Raw genomic sequence first — 16,711 nt, 5'->3', positions numbered from 1 at the left:
CTGGAGGAAACCCAGGAGAGGGAGTTGCTGTGGAAAACGGAAAATGGGCCAAGAACGCTCCAAGGAGAGGTGCCTCTGATTACAGATAATCCCTCCCCTCTGCTCCTCCTACAGCCTCAAGGATCTGATACCATCGGTTATGTGCCCTCTCCCTCATCCTCCACTTCTCCTACTCTTCCACATCCTTCTCATCAGCCTTTGAAGGTGCTTTAGTCATGCCACCTTAAATCCTTCAGAATAAACAGCTCCCCAGTCCCCTCCCTGTCAGTGACTTACCTACAGCCACCTCCCCATCTCCTCTCATTCACAACCACAGTCTTTGTCACTCAAAGAAGAAATGAATGAAGTGCCTGCTGCCTGAAAGAGCAGCTATCTACAAGGCTCCCAAGTTATCCAAGAGGCCCCCCCAGTTATTTCCAAGGGTCACTCCCGCCTTCCTTCAGGTGTCTTCCCAGTCGCCCTGTCAGTGAGACCTGCCCGATCACCCTGCAGAAAACAGCAGCCACCCCTCCCAGCCTGCTCTTCCCACGCCCTTCTCTGCTTCACTTTTTCCCCTAGCGCTTGTCACCCTCTGACATCATCTATGCCTTCAGTACTTGCTTTCTGTCTCTCTCACTAAACTATAACCTGGATGAGGGTGAGAGCTTTTTCCTTTTTATGTACTCCCTTATCTCATTTTTACAATGCTGCTTGGAACATATTAGGCACTGATAAATAGTCGGAATGAATGAATGCATGCACGCCTGGCTGGATGCCCTGAGAAGAGAAGACTTCGCCTCCCACTCAAGCTAGGGGCTGACCCTGAGGTGTTCCGGACCTGGCTTCACCCTGATGAGTTGCATTCTCTTGACCAAGTCATTTAAAGTCTGAGTCTCCTTCCCTCTTGTGGGTTTTTTGAGAAGATTAAGGAAAATCGTGTGATCATTCGCTAGGATTGTATACAAAAGCACACCATGACGGCAGCAGGGCCTCTGAGACTGGCAACCTGGATTGGAATCCAGGTGTGATGCTCAGTGCCCTGAGATGCTGGCTGTATCCTCCATGAAATGAGGCAGGGGCTGACTTCATCCGGTTCTCAGGATTGTTCTGAAATGCAAACCCATCAGCACGCAGGAAAGCATCAGAACCAATCAACACCCGGCCCCTCCAGCACCCCAGTGACTCACTTGGAATCGGACAGGATTAGATGGGAATGGCCTCTGAGATCCCATGTGCCTGAGCCAAGTCTATGGCCGTGATCTATCACTGGCTGAAAATGCCGACTTGGTGGTTAAAGTTGTAACCTGGGCTGCAGAACATCAACGCCACCATCACAGCAAACTAGTTATGGACGCCTTACTGTGCCATCGTCACTGTGACTGCGGAGGTCAGCCTATTCTTATCCCCCATGAAGTGGTAAGGAAAGTGAAGCTCTGCGAGGCTAAATAACCTGTGCAAAGCCCCTTGTGGAGATGGCAGAAGCAGAATTTGAAGCAAGGTACGTCTGATTCCAGAACCCACTCTCTAAAGCAGCAGGCAGACCACCTCCTAAACAATGCACGCAACCTAAATAGAAGAACAGCTTCTCAGAGCAGCGAGTGGCTGCGTGAACATCAGAGAGGACACAAGAAGCATCCTCCCAAAGCCTCTGACCTTCGTCTCTGCTGGAGATCCTTCATCCCTGTGAGGTCCTCACGTCTGTCAGGTCCTAGTCTAACAATGACGGTGGGTTTCATCTGCTCACCGGGTGATAGATGCCCAAACTGCTACACTGGAAGAGATTCCAAGGCCAACTTTTGGCTCAATTGTGATCCATCGGCCAAGACCAACATGAGAGCTGGGGAGGGGGAGGAGGAAGAGTGTGGCTGTTGTTCCAGACCTCTGCCTGCCTGTGCCTGGGGACTTGCCTGTGCTTGTGTGATTTTGTAGGTTTCCACACATGCTGTTCAGCAAACTGCTGTACATGGAGGAATCGTGAGGCTTCAGCCAGACCTTTCCCACCAGCCTGAACAGAAAACCCTGCAGCAAAGGCACTGAGGAGTGGAATGGGCACTGCGACATGGCTTGTGATCAAAACACAGCTGATTGTCTCCTGTTAAAGCCATTCAGAGGCTGGGCGCGGTAGCTCATGCCTGTAATCCCAGCACTTTGGGAGGATGAGGTGGGTGGGTCACCTGAGGTCAAGAGTTCGAGACCAGCCTGGCCAACATGGTAAAACCCCGTCTCTACTAAAAATACAAAAATTAGCCAGACATGGTGGTGCGCGCCTGTAGTGCCAGCTACTTGCGAGGCTGAGGAAGGAGAATTGCTTGAACCCAGGAGATGAAGGTTGCAGTGAGCTGAGATCATGCCACTGCACACCAGCCTGGGGGACAAAGCGAGACTCTGTCTCAAAAAAACAAATAAATAAATAAGCCATTCAGAGGGCATGATGTGTGCTGTCCAGATAAAACTTGGACTCGGAGCTTTTCTGGTTATTCTCAGGTAATAGTCCTACAGTCACTTGGGTCCGAATTCAGGGGGATTTATGCATTAGAATATCCAAGCCCTTGTCACATTCTCGACACAGAATCTGACTCAGTGCTCAGCCTCCTCGCTACCTGGATCCAGTGAGGAACATGGTTCCTTTCTCACCTCCCGCTCTGCTCACCTGCCCCCCACAGGTGAAAGTTTAGGGGAAGGCACAGGTCCAGGTGAGCCCACATATCAGCTCACTGTTCCTTGGGCCTGGCAGATATTGAAGGCTGGCTCTTATGTGGTGTCTTCATGGATTCTTCCATGGTTCCCTGCTGGGTGGCTTTCTCCTGAAGTCCCCAGGTCAGGGTGGGGCTCTCTCTATGCCGTGTTGCTTCCTGCTCTTTATCATCCCCTGAGCACCTGGTGATACACCCCAGACTCTTTCTTACAGATTTCTTTGCCCCCTCCAGGGAGCCTCATGGGATGAATCCTAAGACCACCCCTGGGCATATCTTTCTCTGTGCAGCCCACACTGGTTCCAAGGAAAAACTGTGGGTTCCGGACAGTCCCTACCCAGCAGCATCCCTCCCAGAACCATTCTCTCACCTCCAGATTTCCCAGGTGTGAGTCAGACCCCAGCGATCCCAGCAAAGCTCCCTCCAGGGGGCCTAACTGACGCTTCTCAAAGATGTCCAGAGATGACCTGCATTGGATTCATCTGGAAGAAGCTGTGCTGTTACAAGGGCTCAGACCTCTTCCCCACCCCTGGCCCGCCCCATCCCACTGGATCAGGATCTGAAGGACTCAGCCTGTAAACAGCTACTAGAGTTGACAGATAAAATATAGGACATGAGCTATGTTTGAATTTCAAATAAACAGCAAATTATTTTAGGATGAAAATGTCCTACACAGGGTATGGAGTATATTTATACTAAAAATATTTGTTTATCTAAAATTCAGATTTGACAAGGCATCCTGGATTTTTATTTGCTAAATCTGGCAACCCTCATCTGTACTGAACAAGCTCCCTGGGCTGCACATCCAAGTCAGCACCACAGTTCCAATGTGTCTCCTCCAAAAGTTATGCGCTGGAAACTTAATCTCCAGTGCAACAGCGTTGAGGGGTGAGACCTTTGGGAAGCGTCTGGGTAATGAAAGCTCTGGCCTCATGTACAGATTAACACCACTTTACAAAGGGCTTGCAGGAGTGGGTTCACTCTCTTCTGTTCCTCTGAAGAACTTGAAGACACAACATTCCTCTTCCCCACAGGACGTAGAAATGTGGCACCATTTTGGAACCAGAGACCAAACCTGCCAGCACCTTGATCTTGGACTTCCCAGCCTCCAGAACTGTGAAAGAATACATTTCTGTTCTTTATAAATCACCCAATCTGGCCAGGTGCAGTGGCTCATGCCCATAATCCTAGCACTTTGGGAGGTGGCAGGCAGGCCGAGGCGGGCAGATCACCTGAGGTCAGGAGTTTGAGACCAGCCTGGTCAACATGGTGAAATCCCTTCTCTACTAAAAATACAAACATTGGCCAGGCATAGTGGTGCACACCTGTAATCCCAACTACTGGGGAGGCTGAGGCACGATAATCGCTTGAACCTGGGAAGCGGAGGTTGCAGTAAGCCAGGATTGCACCACCACACTCCAGCCTGGGTGGCAGAGTAGGACGCCATCTGAAAGAAAAAAAATTTACCCAATCTGTGGTATTCCGTCATAGCAGCACAAATAGGCTAAGACAGTCAGAGAATCACTGGCCCAGGCTTCGGTAAAGTCCCCAAGTCAATGCCACCCTGGGGCCTCTGGGGCGTCAGCCAGGCAAGAGTCCCCACATAACCCATATCCAACCTATATCATCATGTGCCTCCTTTCCTCTTTGAATTTCATCAGATTCCTTCTAGAGCACTAGCATTGCTCTTCTCACCCTGGACCCCCTCGAGCACAGTCCGAGGGAGAGACTTTCCCATGGGGGAAGGCGCCCTCTGGAGTTGTGCAGAGCTCAGTGTGTGAGGCTGGGCTGTCTCCATCCAGAAGATGGGACATGGTGCAACCCAGCATCACTGTGAAGATCTGCAAGGCAATGCTGGACAGTAAATGAGTATTTCGCAAGAATAGATCTAAGTCACGTTCTTAGGAGGGACATAGACTCTACAAGGTGGTCTTCAGCAGGAAATCAGTCTTTCCGGAGGTGACTGACGATTTTGTTCAGTCACTTATGTTGAAAATGAGCAGCAGTTTGCAGTGGATATACCTGTGCCCCTTGTCTCCCCATCCATGAGATTAGCTGTCATCTTCCATTCCCTCATCAGACCTGGAGCCCAGGCTCCTCCTCCCCTCCACACCCTACCCCCAGAGCCAATAGAAACTGAGCAAAGGAGAAAGCATTGGCATATAGTAGATGCATGAGTAGTAGGTCCAGTGGGGACCTGAGCCCAAAGGAGGGGAAGAGGAAAGCCAGGGGGCTCCTTATGAGGCCACCCTGAGGGCCAAGGAGTGAGACTAAGTGGTGAGATCAGAGCCAGGTGCCTGGGTGTGCTGTGGGTTCCTGTCCCACATGCCAGTCAGGAAAGTCCTGGCCTCCATCAGGGCCAGGCATCCCCTGTTGAACAGGTGGGTGAAGCATGGTTCAGAGCAGGTGGGGAGGGCACCACCTAGGGCCACTCAACAGGCTGTGGCTCAGCCTCAGAGGGGATGGCTGAGCAGTGAGGAGCAACCTTCGCCAGGGAGCTGCCTTGGGAGAAAGAGCAGAGAAGTTCTGGAATCTCCTCCCCAGGAAGTAGCTCGAGCCACACCCATGAGAGGCCACCTTGCTGGTCATGTGATCTCACTTTAAGCCTCACAGTAACCTGCATGCCAGTGAGCACTGTGTTTCTCTGCTGCAGATGAGAAAACCGAGGAGGTAAGACTGGGCAGGTAGACATGTGGGCACTTTGGCGATTGAGCCCATAAGTCACTTCCAACTACTAGGCTCAGCCTGTGACCAGGAAGGCAGCGCCCAGGCTGCTTGGGTAAGTCCGCTTGGGTCAGTGCACTGAGGGTTGTGGAAGTTTTAAAAATACACAAGGTCTAACGCATGACTGAGTCACTGACATCCAGTGAGGCCACACACCAGGAACCTCCATCTGAGGCTGGTTGTTTCATCTGGAACACACAGGGCCCCATCAGGACACTTGGGGGCCATGTCGGGTCCATCTAGAAGGTGGTAGGAGGGGGATTGGGACCCGCCACGCTGGGCATGAGGGGAGGCCAGAACCTCTCAACCTGACCTGGACAGCCACACCTGAGGCCCCGGGTCAGAATCCTGGGCAGAGAACTAAGCAGACAGCTGTACCCCACAGGGTGCAGGTGCTGGCAGAGGCCTCCGGGCCTCCCCGGGCCCCACCCCATTCCCGAGGGCCCAGGCTGGAAGCTGTTCCTCCAGACATTACCCCCACGTTCACAGAGAAGCCGTGGCCTGAACTGAGCCTCAAAAAATGTTTGGGGGTGACAATGGCTGAAAGCATCATTGTGCCCACCGGAGGCTCAATGATATGGCTTGACTGTGTCCCCACCCTAATCTCATCTTGATTGTAGCTCCCATAATTCCCACGGGTTGTGGGAAGGACCCAGCAGGAGATGCCTGAATTACGGGGGCAGTTTCCCCATACTGCTGTCTTGGTAGTGAATAAGTCTTACAGGGTCTGATGGTTTTATAAGCGGTTTCCCATTTCACGTGGTCTCATTCTCTCTTGTCTGCCGACATGTAAGACATGCCTTTTGCCTTCCGCCATGATTGTGAGGCCTCCCCAGCCACCTGGAACTGTGAGTCTATTAAACCTCTTTTTCTTTATAAATTATCCAGTCTCGGGTATGTCTTTATCAGCAACATGAAAATGGGAATACACTCGGGAAGTTGGGTGGTGCCCAGGTCAGGGAGAAGGAAACCTGGGATAAGAAAGGGTCTGAGATGAGGTGCCTCTGTGCAGCCATCCTAGAAACAAAACAGTCAGAACAGAAGTCTTCATGACTGCAGTCTGAGTTCTCGGCTCCACAGCCCATTGTGACATCACCTGGGGGCCCTGGATCTGAGCCAGAGGCTGTCAGCCTCACTCCCTCAGCCCTGGCCTCTGTCACCCCCAGGCCCACAGCACAGCCTAGGGCCATGCTCCTGCTCTCAGTGTTGCTGCTCCTGTCCCTGGTCACAGAAGCTCAACTCAGTCCGCAGACTCCTCTCCCAGAGGCTGGAGTGGCTCTCCTAGGTGGGGCTAGGGGCGCCCACCACCCTCAGCCCCCTCATCCCCCCCGCCCAGTCAGTGGTGAGTACAGGAGCAGAGGGAGCATGAATGGGGGCTCATGGTCCAGCTGACTGGCTGCCAGGAGGGTGGATCGCAGAGCACAAGGCCAGAGCTCCAGGGGTCCCCACATATCCCTCCTCCAAATCACTTCTCCTTTTTCTCCTCTCTTCCCTGACCCAGTGTTTGACCTGTCTGACCTTGAGTTTTGGTTTTGAAACCTGACACTTTATCCTCAGAGGAATAGTAGGCTGCCCTGAAGCTCGTGCCTACAACTAGCTGAGACTGAGTTCTCCCAATTAGAGGGAGACCATTACCCTGGGCCTCTGTGGCTCCCATCAGCACCAGGCTTCCAGGAGCCACAGGTGCCCAGGGAAGCCTAGATCAGTCAGACCAAGTTCAAGGATGCTTGTGTCCTTGTGCCTGGGCCCCTACAGCTCCCTGATGGCTCATTTCTTTCTCCAAGGGGATGGGCGAGACTTCAGGGACACTGGGGTACCTGGCAACTGTTAGGGGCCGAGCACTTCCCCGTGTTTGATGCCCACACCACCACGGTGGGGCATCTGCTCTCAGACCATGTGTGGACAAGGAACTCAGCCTCACTGAAGATGAGGATTTGCCCAAAGTTGACCCATGGGGAAATGACAGAGCTGTCCGCTTGGCCTGCACTGGGCGACCGCAGCGCCAGGTTGCCTGCCCTGTGCACGCTGCCTCTTGCCCAGAACACAGCAGGTTCACCTGGCCTCCTTCAGTCCAGCCTGGGGTTCACTGCACTCTGTGTGAACAGGGGGTGGGGGGAGTGAGGGGAGAGCATCAGCAGAACATGCTCCTCTGGTGTCCCATTGCAAGGGGGCCCAAAATGTATGATTGCTCAGATCACTCAGAAGCAGCCGTTTCTGCTTCCATCACTGCTTCCAGGCTCTGAGCCTTTGCATGAACCTAAAAGTCCACACGATTCCATATGGATGTTGTGGGTGGATCTCAGGACCAAGAATGTGGGGGATGGGTCCCATGGGGACTTTGATGCAAAATGGATATGAGAAATTCTGCCAGTTCATTCTGGAGAGTTGACTTTGATCCAAGCACTTTGTCGGCCATTTCAACATCCATCCTCTCATTTCATCCACACGTCAGTCTTAGAAAGTTGGCATTATCTTATGCTTATTTTAGGAATGAAGAAAGTGGAGGGGGGTCCTCAAAGATAAGTAGCTTTCCCTAAATCATTTAGTGAGTAAGCAACAGAGCATGGATCCAAGCTTGGGCTGTCTAGCACGTGCCATGTTCTGCGTCTCAGACGGAGAGACAGAGGGCACCATCATAGCTGCCCACCATCCAATCCACCTCATAGACACTTGGCATTTTGATGTACTTCCTTCCATACTTATAAACCCACATTCTTAACATAATAAAATCACAAGTCTTAAATATGATTTTCATCCTGACTTTTTCACTCAATTTTATATCACAAACATTTTCCTGTGTTGTTAAAAATCCCCCACGAGCCTAATTTTGTGGCTGAGAAGTAGTTGATGATTTGGATGTGCCTTACTTTATTCAGCCCTAGCATTTAGCTGGTTTTCAATTTGTCACGATGATAGACATCGCTGCAGTGAACATCATCAGATGCACATATGTGCTGCCTTCCAGACTCCCAGAGTCGTTGGGTCAGAGGATGACTTATGGTTGTTGAGTGCCTCTTCCGTGCCATGTGTGGCTTTCGGACCCTGGGACCCACTATGAACCAGACAAGCATGTGGCCGCCTCTGTCTGGAGCGTACATTCTGGAACCAGAGTCAGGCAAAAGGGACTTATAATGTAGGAGTTAATGTAACGAGGATGCAATGAAGAAATGTAACACAGGGTAGGAAATAAGGAGTCACCAGGATGGGAGGGGCTGTTTCAGACACAGGTCAGGGAAGGACACTCTGGAGAAGGGATTCTTGGGCGCAGTGAGGTGAGCCAAGTAGCTGCCTGCGGAAGAATATTTCAGGCAGAGAGCCACATGGGGCAGTGATGAGAACACCAGCTCTGCTGCCAGCCTGCCTGGGGCTCATATCATGGTTCAGTCACTGACTAGCTGTGTGACCTTGGGCAAACTACTTAACCTCTCTGTGCCTCATTTGTCTCAACTACAAAGTGAGGATGAAAACAAGAGAGCCTACCTCAATAGGGCAGTTATGACAACCAAGTGAATCGGTGCTTGTCAAGTGCTTGCAACAGTGCCTGACACACAGTAAGCATCATATGTAAATAAAATCAGAGAAGAAGTGTGGATCCAAAAGTCGCGAATAGGCCGGGCACGGTGGCTCATGCCTGTAATCCCAGCACTTTGGGAGGCAGAGGCGGGCGGATCACCTGAGGTCAGGAGCTCAAGACCAGCCTGACCAACATACAGGTTTAGTGAAACCCTGTCTCTACTAAAAAATACAAAAACTATAGTCCCAGCTACTTGGGATGCTGAGGCAGGAGGATCGCTGGAACCTGGGAGGCAGACATTGCAGTGAGCCAAGATCGTGCTACTGCACTCCAGCCTGGGCGGTAGAGCAATACCTCATCTCTCAAAAACAAAACAAAAGTCCCGAAGAGAGCTTTTATGCATTACTGACAGCAGAAGGCTCTGGATGCACATTGCTAAGTTCTCACTAGTGTATTTTTTTTAAACCAAAAATGATCACCACGGGGTCACCCAAACGACAAAACCCTCACAGCTTCTATTGAGCTGATGGTTGGAAAATGAGCAGCAAGAAAGAGACAAGAATAGGGTCTTGGGCGTTTTAGAGTCAAACTCATGCCTTGTCCCAGAACACAAGGCAGACATTCAAGTCAGCAAATATTAATGGAGCATCTCCTCTTCCTGGGGGCGAGGCGCTGGACCCGGCCTCTGTCCGGAAGGGGAATTTCCTGCCTCAGCACAGGCAGTTACAGCTTTGCTCTCAGTCCCCCAAGTAAAGGAGCTGCTCAGCCTGGACTAGCCTAGAACAGCCAGGGCGTTCAGCCAGGGCTTTCCGGTAGGTTCTGGCACTTTCTGTGCCCCGCCCCTTGTGGTTTCTTAGGGCTGCTGAAATGAATGACTACACACTTGGCGGCTTAAACAACACCAATATCTTATCCTACAGTACTGTGGGACAGAGCTCCAGCACAGGCCTTCCGGGGCTGAATTCAGGGTGCGGCAGGTCTGCATTCCTACTGGACGCTCTAAGGGAGAATTCTTTGCCTTTCCACTTCCAGCTTCTAGAAGCTTCTCTGGGCCCCTGCCTTCATCTTCAAAGCCAGCTATGTTGCATCTCTCCGCCTTTCCTCTGCAGTCACTTCTCCCTCGGCCTGACCTTCTGCTTCCCTCCACCCCTCTCAAGTGCCTCAGTGATTCCACTGGCCCCGCGGAAAAGCCAGAATGGTGTCCCCACTCTGAGAGCAGTGGTTGGCAACCCAAATTTCACCTCCAAAGCGCCTCTTTCCTTGCAAGCTAAAATATTCGCAGGTTCTGGGGAGATGGCCCATTAGAACTTGGACCTCTTTGGGGGGCTACCGTCCTGCCCACCACAGGACGTTGGCTTTGGATGCTATTTTTCTTCCAATTTCTCCTGGATGAGAGCAGAAACAAGCTCAGTGAAGTGACTCTCCTGAGGTCACAAATGCTGGATAGAGTCAGAGCCAATGCTTCTGACTCGCCTGCGGAGCTCTGTGTAGAGAAAATAAAGCATCTGCTGGCTAATGCCACAAGAGCTGCCCCGCTCGCCAGCCTCAGTGAGCTCCTCTCTAGAATGGGGGCGAGGATATCCACTTGGAAGCCTCCTCCTCCCAGCCCGGTCCCCGGCTTGCACTGGATGCTGACTAAATGTTTCCCTTTTTCCTTTCCACTCTCTTTCATTCCACCAGAATGTGGCGACAGATCCATTTTCGAGGGAGGAACTCGGTATTCCAGAATCACAGGGGGTATGGAGGCGGAGGTGGGTGAGTTTCCGTGGCAGGTGAGTATTCAGGCCAGAGGGGAACCTTTCTGTGGCGGCTCCATCCTCAACAAGTGGTGGATTCTCACTGCGGCTCACTGCTTATATTCCGAAGAGTTGTTGTAAGTACTACAAGCCTCCCGCTGCTGCCTTTGAGGGCGCCCACCCCTGGGGCACCCTCCCCCTCACCCACACCTGGTGGCTGAGAGGAACCTGCAGCTGTTCGGTGTGCAGTCAGCATGAACGGCTCCCACCCCCCCACCCATCCCCTAGCCCTGGGGACTTGAAGGTAGCCAGCCTGAGGCTGCGTCCTCCTCACATCACCCAGGGCCAATGACTACGACCTCCCTGAGGTCACATCTGCCCTCTCCAGGAACACCTGTGGCTTGATGGAGCCAAACGGCTTGGTCCAAATGCCTCTTCTGGGGCATTCCAGTCCATCTAGGGGGAAATCCTTCTAATTCTGGAAGCCTGGCTTCCTGGGCCACCTGACCCCCTACTCTCCTGCTCCTTGTAGAGCGTTCTCTGTGTGACAGCATGTGGATGAATGCCCGGTGTTACTGATGACTAACTATGTGCTGGGGACCCTGCTAAGAAACTTTCCTCTATTGGCCAGGCGCAGTGGCTCACGCCTGTAATCCCAGCACTTTGGGAGGCCGAGGCGGGTGGATCAGGACTTCAGTGGTCAGGAGTTCAGTGGTCAGGAGTTCGAGACCAGCCTGGCCAATATGGTGAAACCCCATCTCTACTAAATTAGCTGGGCATGGTGGCATGCGCCTGTAGTTCCAGCTGTTCAGGAGGCTGAGACAGGAGAATTGCTTGAACCCAGGAGGTGGAAGTTGCAGTCAGCCAAGATCACACCACTGGCACTCCAGCCTGGGCGACAGAGCAAGACTCCATCTAAAAAAAAAAAAAAAAAGGGGGAAGGAAGGAAGGAAGGAAGGAAGGAAGGAAGGAAGGAAGGAAGGAAAGATTCCTCTGTTAACTCATTTAATCACACAGTGACCCCTGGAGCAGGTAGAATGAATAGCCCTCATTTATAGATAAGGAAACTGAGGTCCAATAAATTGAGGCTGCTCACCCACCGTACCCACCTAGTATATAGAGACAGAATTCAAATTCTGGCTCTAGCACTTGTGCTTTCTGCTACACCAGCTCAAGGAAGTTTGAAGACCCACAGAAGGGCTGATTTGAGAAGGTTAATCAAAAACCCAGGGACAGTTTCATCATGTCATAACCAAAGACCCTTGTGGCACCTGCTGTCATGGGATATCAAATATCCTGTGGGGTTCTGAATGTGGACTTATTACTGACGCTCCTGTCTGCTTGGTCAGTGGCGGTCTAGACTAACTTCTGGTCCCAAGTTTCTAAAGTGTTGGTAGACCAGTTGATATAAAAGAGACATAATAATGAATGCCTTACCTATGTGAACACCAGTTTGATCCGTGCCAAGTGGCTTTTTGTGGGCTCTGTAGAGTGCCCTAAACCCAGCTCTGCCTTTGCTGTGTTAGACAGAAGCACCTCATTCACACTTCTGGGGCCCCCGATGGTGCCATGGTGTGGCTGTGGTCTGCTCACCGGCTGTTCTGTTTTTTGTTTTTGTTTTTCCTGCCTTTTTCCAATCCTCACACCTTCTGAGCAACAGCCCCAGTAGGGTCTAAATGTCCTAGAGCTATATGAGATTTAGGTTTCTGGGCACAGCCAATTCTGCCACTTTTGAGGCTTCCCTTCCCCTTCCACTCGCCCCTCTCTGGTTCTCTGCCACCAGTCCAGAAGAACTGAGTGTCGTGCTGGGGACCAACGACTTAACTAGCTCATCCGTGGAAATAAAGGAGGTCGCCAGCATCATTCTTCACAAGGACTTTAAGAGAGCCAACATGGACAACGACATTGCCTTGCTGCTGCTGGCCTCGCCCATCACACTCGATGACCTGAAGGTGCCCATCTGCCTCCCTACGCAGCACGGCCCCGCCACATGGCGCGAGTGCTGGGTGGCAGGTTGGGGCCAGACCAATGCTGGTATGTGACTGCTCAGCTTCCCCTGGGGAAAGAGCCACTGCAATCTGAAGGAGAGGGGAGGAAGGGGGAAGGGGGAAGGGGAAGAGCTGAGGAAGGAGTGAGGACAAGACTTGCTTTGGAGCAGATTCCTGCGCAGGGGAGGCTCACAGAGCCCAAGCCTCAGCTCCTTTTGAGTGCTGAAACCCCGAACTGAGACACCAGGTCTGAGCCAGTCTGATCCAGCCAGCACAGAGCAGTGTGGTTTGTGTGTTTCATCGAACTTAAACTCTGCAGTTAGCCAGAGGCCCCTCTACTCTGTATTCGTAAACATCTTCCCTGATTCCCACGGGTGTGTTTCCTACCTGGCTCCTCCAAGCATTGGAGATGCCCACCCTGGGCTAGGCTTTGATGGTCCTGGAGCATTGCCTGGCTCTTCTTAGAAATGAATCTGTTGTGACTTGTTGTTATGCTGTTACTTGGCCAAAACAGAAGAAAGTCTACTGGGACAGAAAGATATGATGAAGGGCCTGCTGGACTGTCCCCAAAGAAAACCCAACAAAACCAAAAGCAAATAGATAGGGGAGGGGAGAGGATGAGAACGGCAAAGCATTGCGTCAGCCTGAATGAGGCTCTGGATCCACAGGGATGATTTGCAGCGAGCCTGGGCCTGGACGACCGTGGGTGTTTCAGGAGTTGAGCAACCAGAGGGAAAGTGATGGGACCTTAGTTCTGGGCTCCAGGCACTCCTGGAAAGGTAGAAGAGGGAGAGGAGGCACATGGGCATGGACAAGTTTAAAAATCTTCAATCAGAGGAAGAAATGTGAAATCTCTTTGTGGTCAGAGTTAATGAGATGGAGAGGAATCTGGGTGAATTTCTGGCATCTGGTGGCCCAGAAAGGGCCTCTGCAAATTCCCTCTGATCCCATCTCAAGACACTCTGCAAACCTGCCCTTGCTGAGGAACTACAGTTGTTTTGCTGGGAGTGCAAACCCACCTCCCAAGGCCCTGTGTGAAGGAAATGCCATCCTCATGTAATACAATGTCACAATAGGCACATATATTGATGAGGCAGGATTATGCTGAGAAACAGTCAGTAGCCAGTTCCAAGAAGCTGAGTCTGTGGGGCTGACTGGAGTCAAGCTGGAAGTCTTCTTGGAAGTAGAAATTTGGTTTTGAATGAGAAGAAGAATTCCAGTAGTTGTGGGAGTTTTGCGAGGAGTGGGTAAGTGGCAGGCAAGGGGTAGCCTGAAGGAAGTGAGGGGCTACAGAGCCTGTGAAGGCAGGGGATGGGGGCTGGTGAACACAGGGCCAAGGGCACGGTCAGCTGCATCATGAGCGTGGGGACATGAGGCCTGGTGGCTTCTCTAATGTGCTTTCTCTCCGGACCAGCTGACAAAAACTCTGTGAAAACGGATCTGATGAAAGCGCCAATGGTCATCATGGACTGGGAGGAGTGTTCAAAGGTGTTTCCAAAACTTACCACAAATATGCTGTGTGCCGGATACAATAATGAGAGCTATGATGCCTGCCAGGTAACTAGGGGGTACCCTCCCTCACCTAGTAAGTCCTCACCAGAACTGCCAGTGCGAGGATATTCTCTCTCTGCTGCAAATAGACCATTCTGAGTCTGGAAAAGGTATGGGAATTAGGGCCTCCAGCCATGGGAATGAGGATGTGGATTGCAGAACCGCTGGAGCTATGAGTGAGCACATCTGGGAGTCAATATGCTGCAACCCTGCTTAACCATTTCTGATCTTCGTCAGGTACACCAGGTAAACAGGGTGCCAAGGCTTTTCTCAATTCTGGGAATTCTTTAAAAAAAAAAAAAAAATCCAAGGAGGACTTGGTATCTATATAAGAAGTCATTTTAATTCATTAATTTAGAAACCTTTGTTGAGCATACAAGGCCCTGGAGACCCGTCAATGAGATACGGTTCCTCACCTAAGGGACCCTACGGTTTCCTGGGCAGGCAGTGGATAAACAAACGATGATAATATATTGGGTGTTGCATGCGGGTTTCATTGAACCAAAACTGGTCTCTTTGCCTCTCTTTAATAAAGTGAACACAAGTTCTTCTTTAAAAATTATTGATAGCCAGAAAAATAGAAAAAAAAACAACCCATAAATTAGCTTCCTCTGGCTCTAAGGATGAATGATGAAATTTGTCTTTCGTGCTCAAAGGTGCTCTCTTCACCTTAAAAGTGGCCACCCTGATGAACCTGCTTAGTCCCAGCTGAAGACTAGAGACCTGCTCATTGGCCAGGCAGTGGACTTGGTCATTGGTATAAAACCACAAATGCAGATGATAAATATTCTGAACAGTGATGGAGAGGCTGCCGCATGGAAAAGATATATATATATTTATCTAGAATAGTCTGTTATGGTTTAATGTGAGAAAATTGGTAGTTTTTCCTGATAGGCTATGAGAGCCTTGAGAGGTGGGTACTGGAACAGGGGTTAGAGGCAGAAAGGGAAAAGAGAAAGGAGAAGGCATTCTGAAGTAAGAAGTAGACCCTGGCAGCATAGCACTGGGTTTAGGAGCCCCCCATGTGGTGAAAACTGTGGGGACCAAAAAGAGTGACACATGAACCTTGTCTTGTATTTGCTTCACTTTCTGGGCAATTTAAAATATTACCAAAAAACAAACAAACAAACAAAACAAAAAACAATGCACACAGAATTGAGACTTCTGGTTCCAGACAAGACGGAGTAAACACAATTCTCCCAGCCCCTCCCACTAAATACAACTAAAAGCACGGGATAGTATCTTGTAAAATAGAAACAAAAAGGCTCTGAAAGCTGAGGAGAAGGTGGTCTGATTGGAGATCCTCGGGTATTTCTTTATAGCCATGCAAGAATACACTACACACAGCATGACCAGAAAACATTAATTGTCCTCCCTGATTAGAATTTGTTGTAATACTGTACTTATTCTAGTCACCTCTCAAGGATCATGGAATGGGACATCATCTCTCGCTGAAGTCTGCTTGCAAGGTTGTAGCTGCTCAGCTCCTTTGGTGAGAGAGTAAATATAACAAAGGTAGAAAGGGTACGGGCTTTGGCATGAAAATCCTGGGTTACACATACCTCAAAATAATAAGAGCCGTCTATGACAAACCCACAGCCAAAATCATACCGAATGAGCAAAAGCTGGAAGCCTCCATCTCAGGACCAGAACAAGAAAAGGATGCCCTCCTTCACCACTCCTATTCAACATAGTCCTAGGAGTCTTAGCCAGAGCAATCAGGCAAGAAAAAGAAATGAAAGGCATCCAAATAGGAAGAGAAGATGTCAAACTATCCCTCTTTGCAAATGGTATGATTCCATACCTGAAAAACTTCATAGTCTCTGCTCAAAGTCTCCTAGAACTAATAAGCAGCTTCAGCAAAGTTTCAGGATACAAAATCAATGTACAAAAATTTGTGACATTTATATACACCAGATAACATACAAGCTGAAAGCCAAATCAAGAATGCAATTCCATTCACAATATCCACCAAAAGAATAAAATGTCTAGGAAGACAAATAATCAGGGAGGTGAAAGATCTCTATGATGAGAATTACAAAACATTACTGAAAGAAATCTGAGACAACACAAACAAATGAAAGACATTCCATGCTCATGGATAGAAAGAATCAATATCATTAAAATTGCCATACTACCCAAAGCAATTTACAGATCCAATACCTTCCCTATCAAACTACCAATGACATTCTTCACAGAATTAGAAAAAACTATTTTAAAATTCATATGAAACCAGAAAAGAGCCCAAGTAGCCAAGGCAATCCTAAGCAAAAAAAAAAAAAGCTGAAGGCATCATGCTATCCAACTTCAAACTATATACAGGGCTATGGTAACCAAAACAGCATGGTACTGGTACCAAAACTGACACCTAGACCAATGGAATAGGTTAGAGAACCCAGAAATACAGCTGTACACCTACAACCATCTGATCTTCATCAAAGTCAACAATAACAAGCAAGGGAGAAAGCACTTCCTATTCAATAAATGGTGTTGGGATAACTAGCTAGCCATATGCAGATCGAAACT

General features: G+C 50.1%; 1 protein-coding gene across 2 annotated transcripts in view; it reads left to right on the top strand.

The window, feature by feature from the left end:
• The first annotated feature begins 6,536 nt into the window (after positions 1-6,536).
• Positions 6,537-16,711, top strand: part of PRSS55 (serine protease 55) — a 29,797-nt gene continuing 19,622 nt past the window's right edge. The window contains exons 1-4 of one of the 2 annotated variants that reach the window (XM_023225260.2): positions 6,537-6,738; positions 10,591-10,783; positions 12,430-12,680; positions 14,049-14,191. In XM_023225260.2, coding sequence (XP_023081028.1) covers positions 6,585-6,738; positions 10,591-10,783; positions 12,430-12,680; positions 14,049-14,191 — 741 coding nt within the window. In that variant the 5' untranslated portion in view covers positions 6,537-6,584. Of the gene's footprint in view, positions 6,739-10,590; positions 10,784-12,337; positions 12,681-14,048; positions 14,192-16,711 lie in introns of those variants that run through there. The other variant, XM_023225262.1, reaches the window with a different exon arrangement.

The sequence above is a fragment of the Piliocolobus tephrosceles genome, chromosome 7 (genome assembly GCF_002776525.5).
Source record: "Piliocolobus tephrosceles isolate RC106 chromosome 7, ASM277652v3, whole genome shotgun sequence".
In the NCBI taxonomy this organism is placed as follows: domain Eukaryota; kingdom Metazoa; phylum Chordata; class Mammalia; order Primates; family Cercopithecidae; genus Piliocolobus; species Piliocolobus tephrosceles.
The sequence above is the reverse complement of the archived record's forward strand: the minus strand, read 5'-3'. Positions and strand labels throughout refer to the sequence as shown.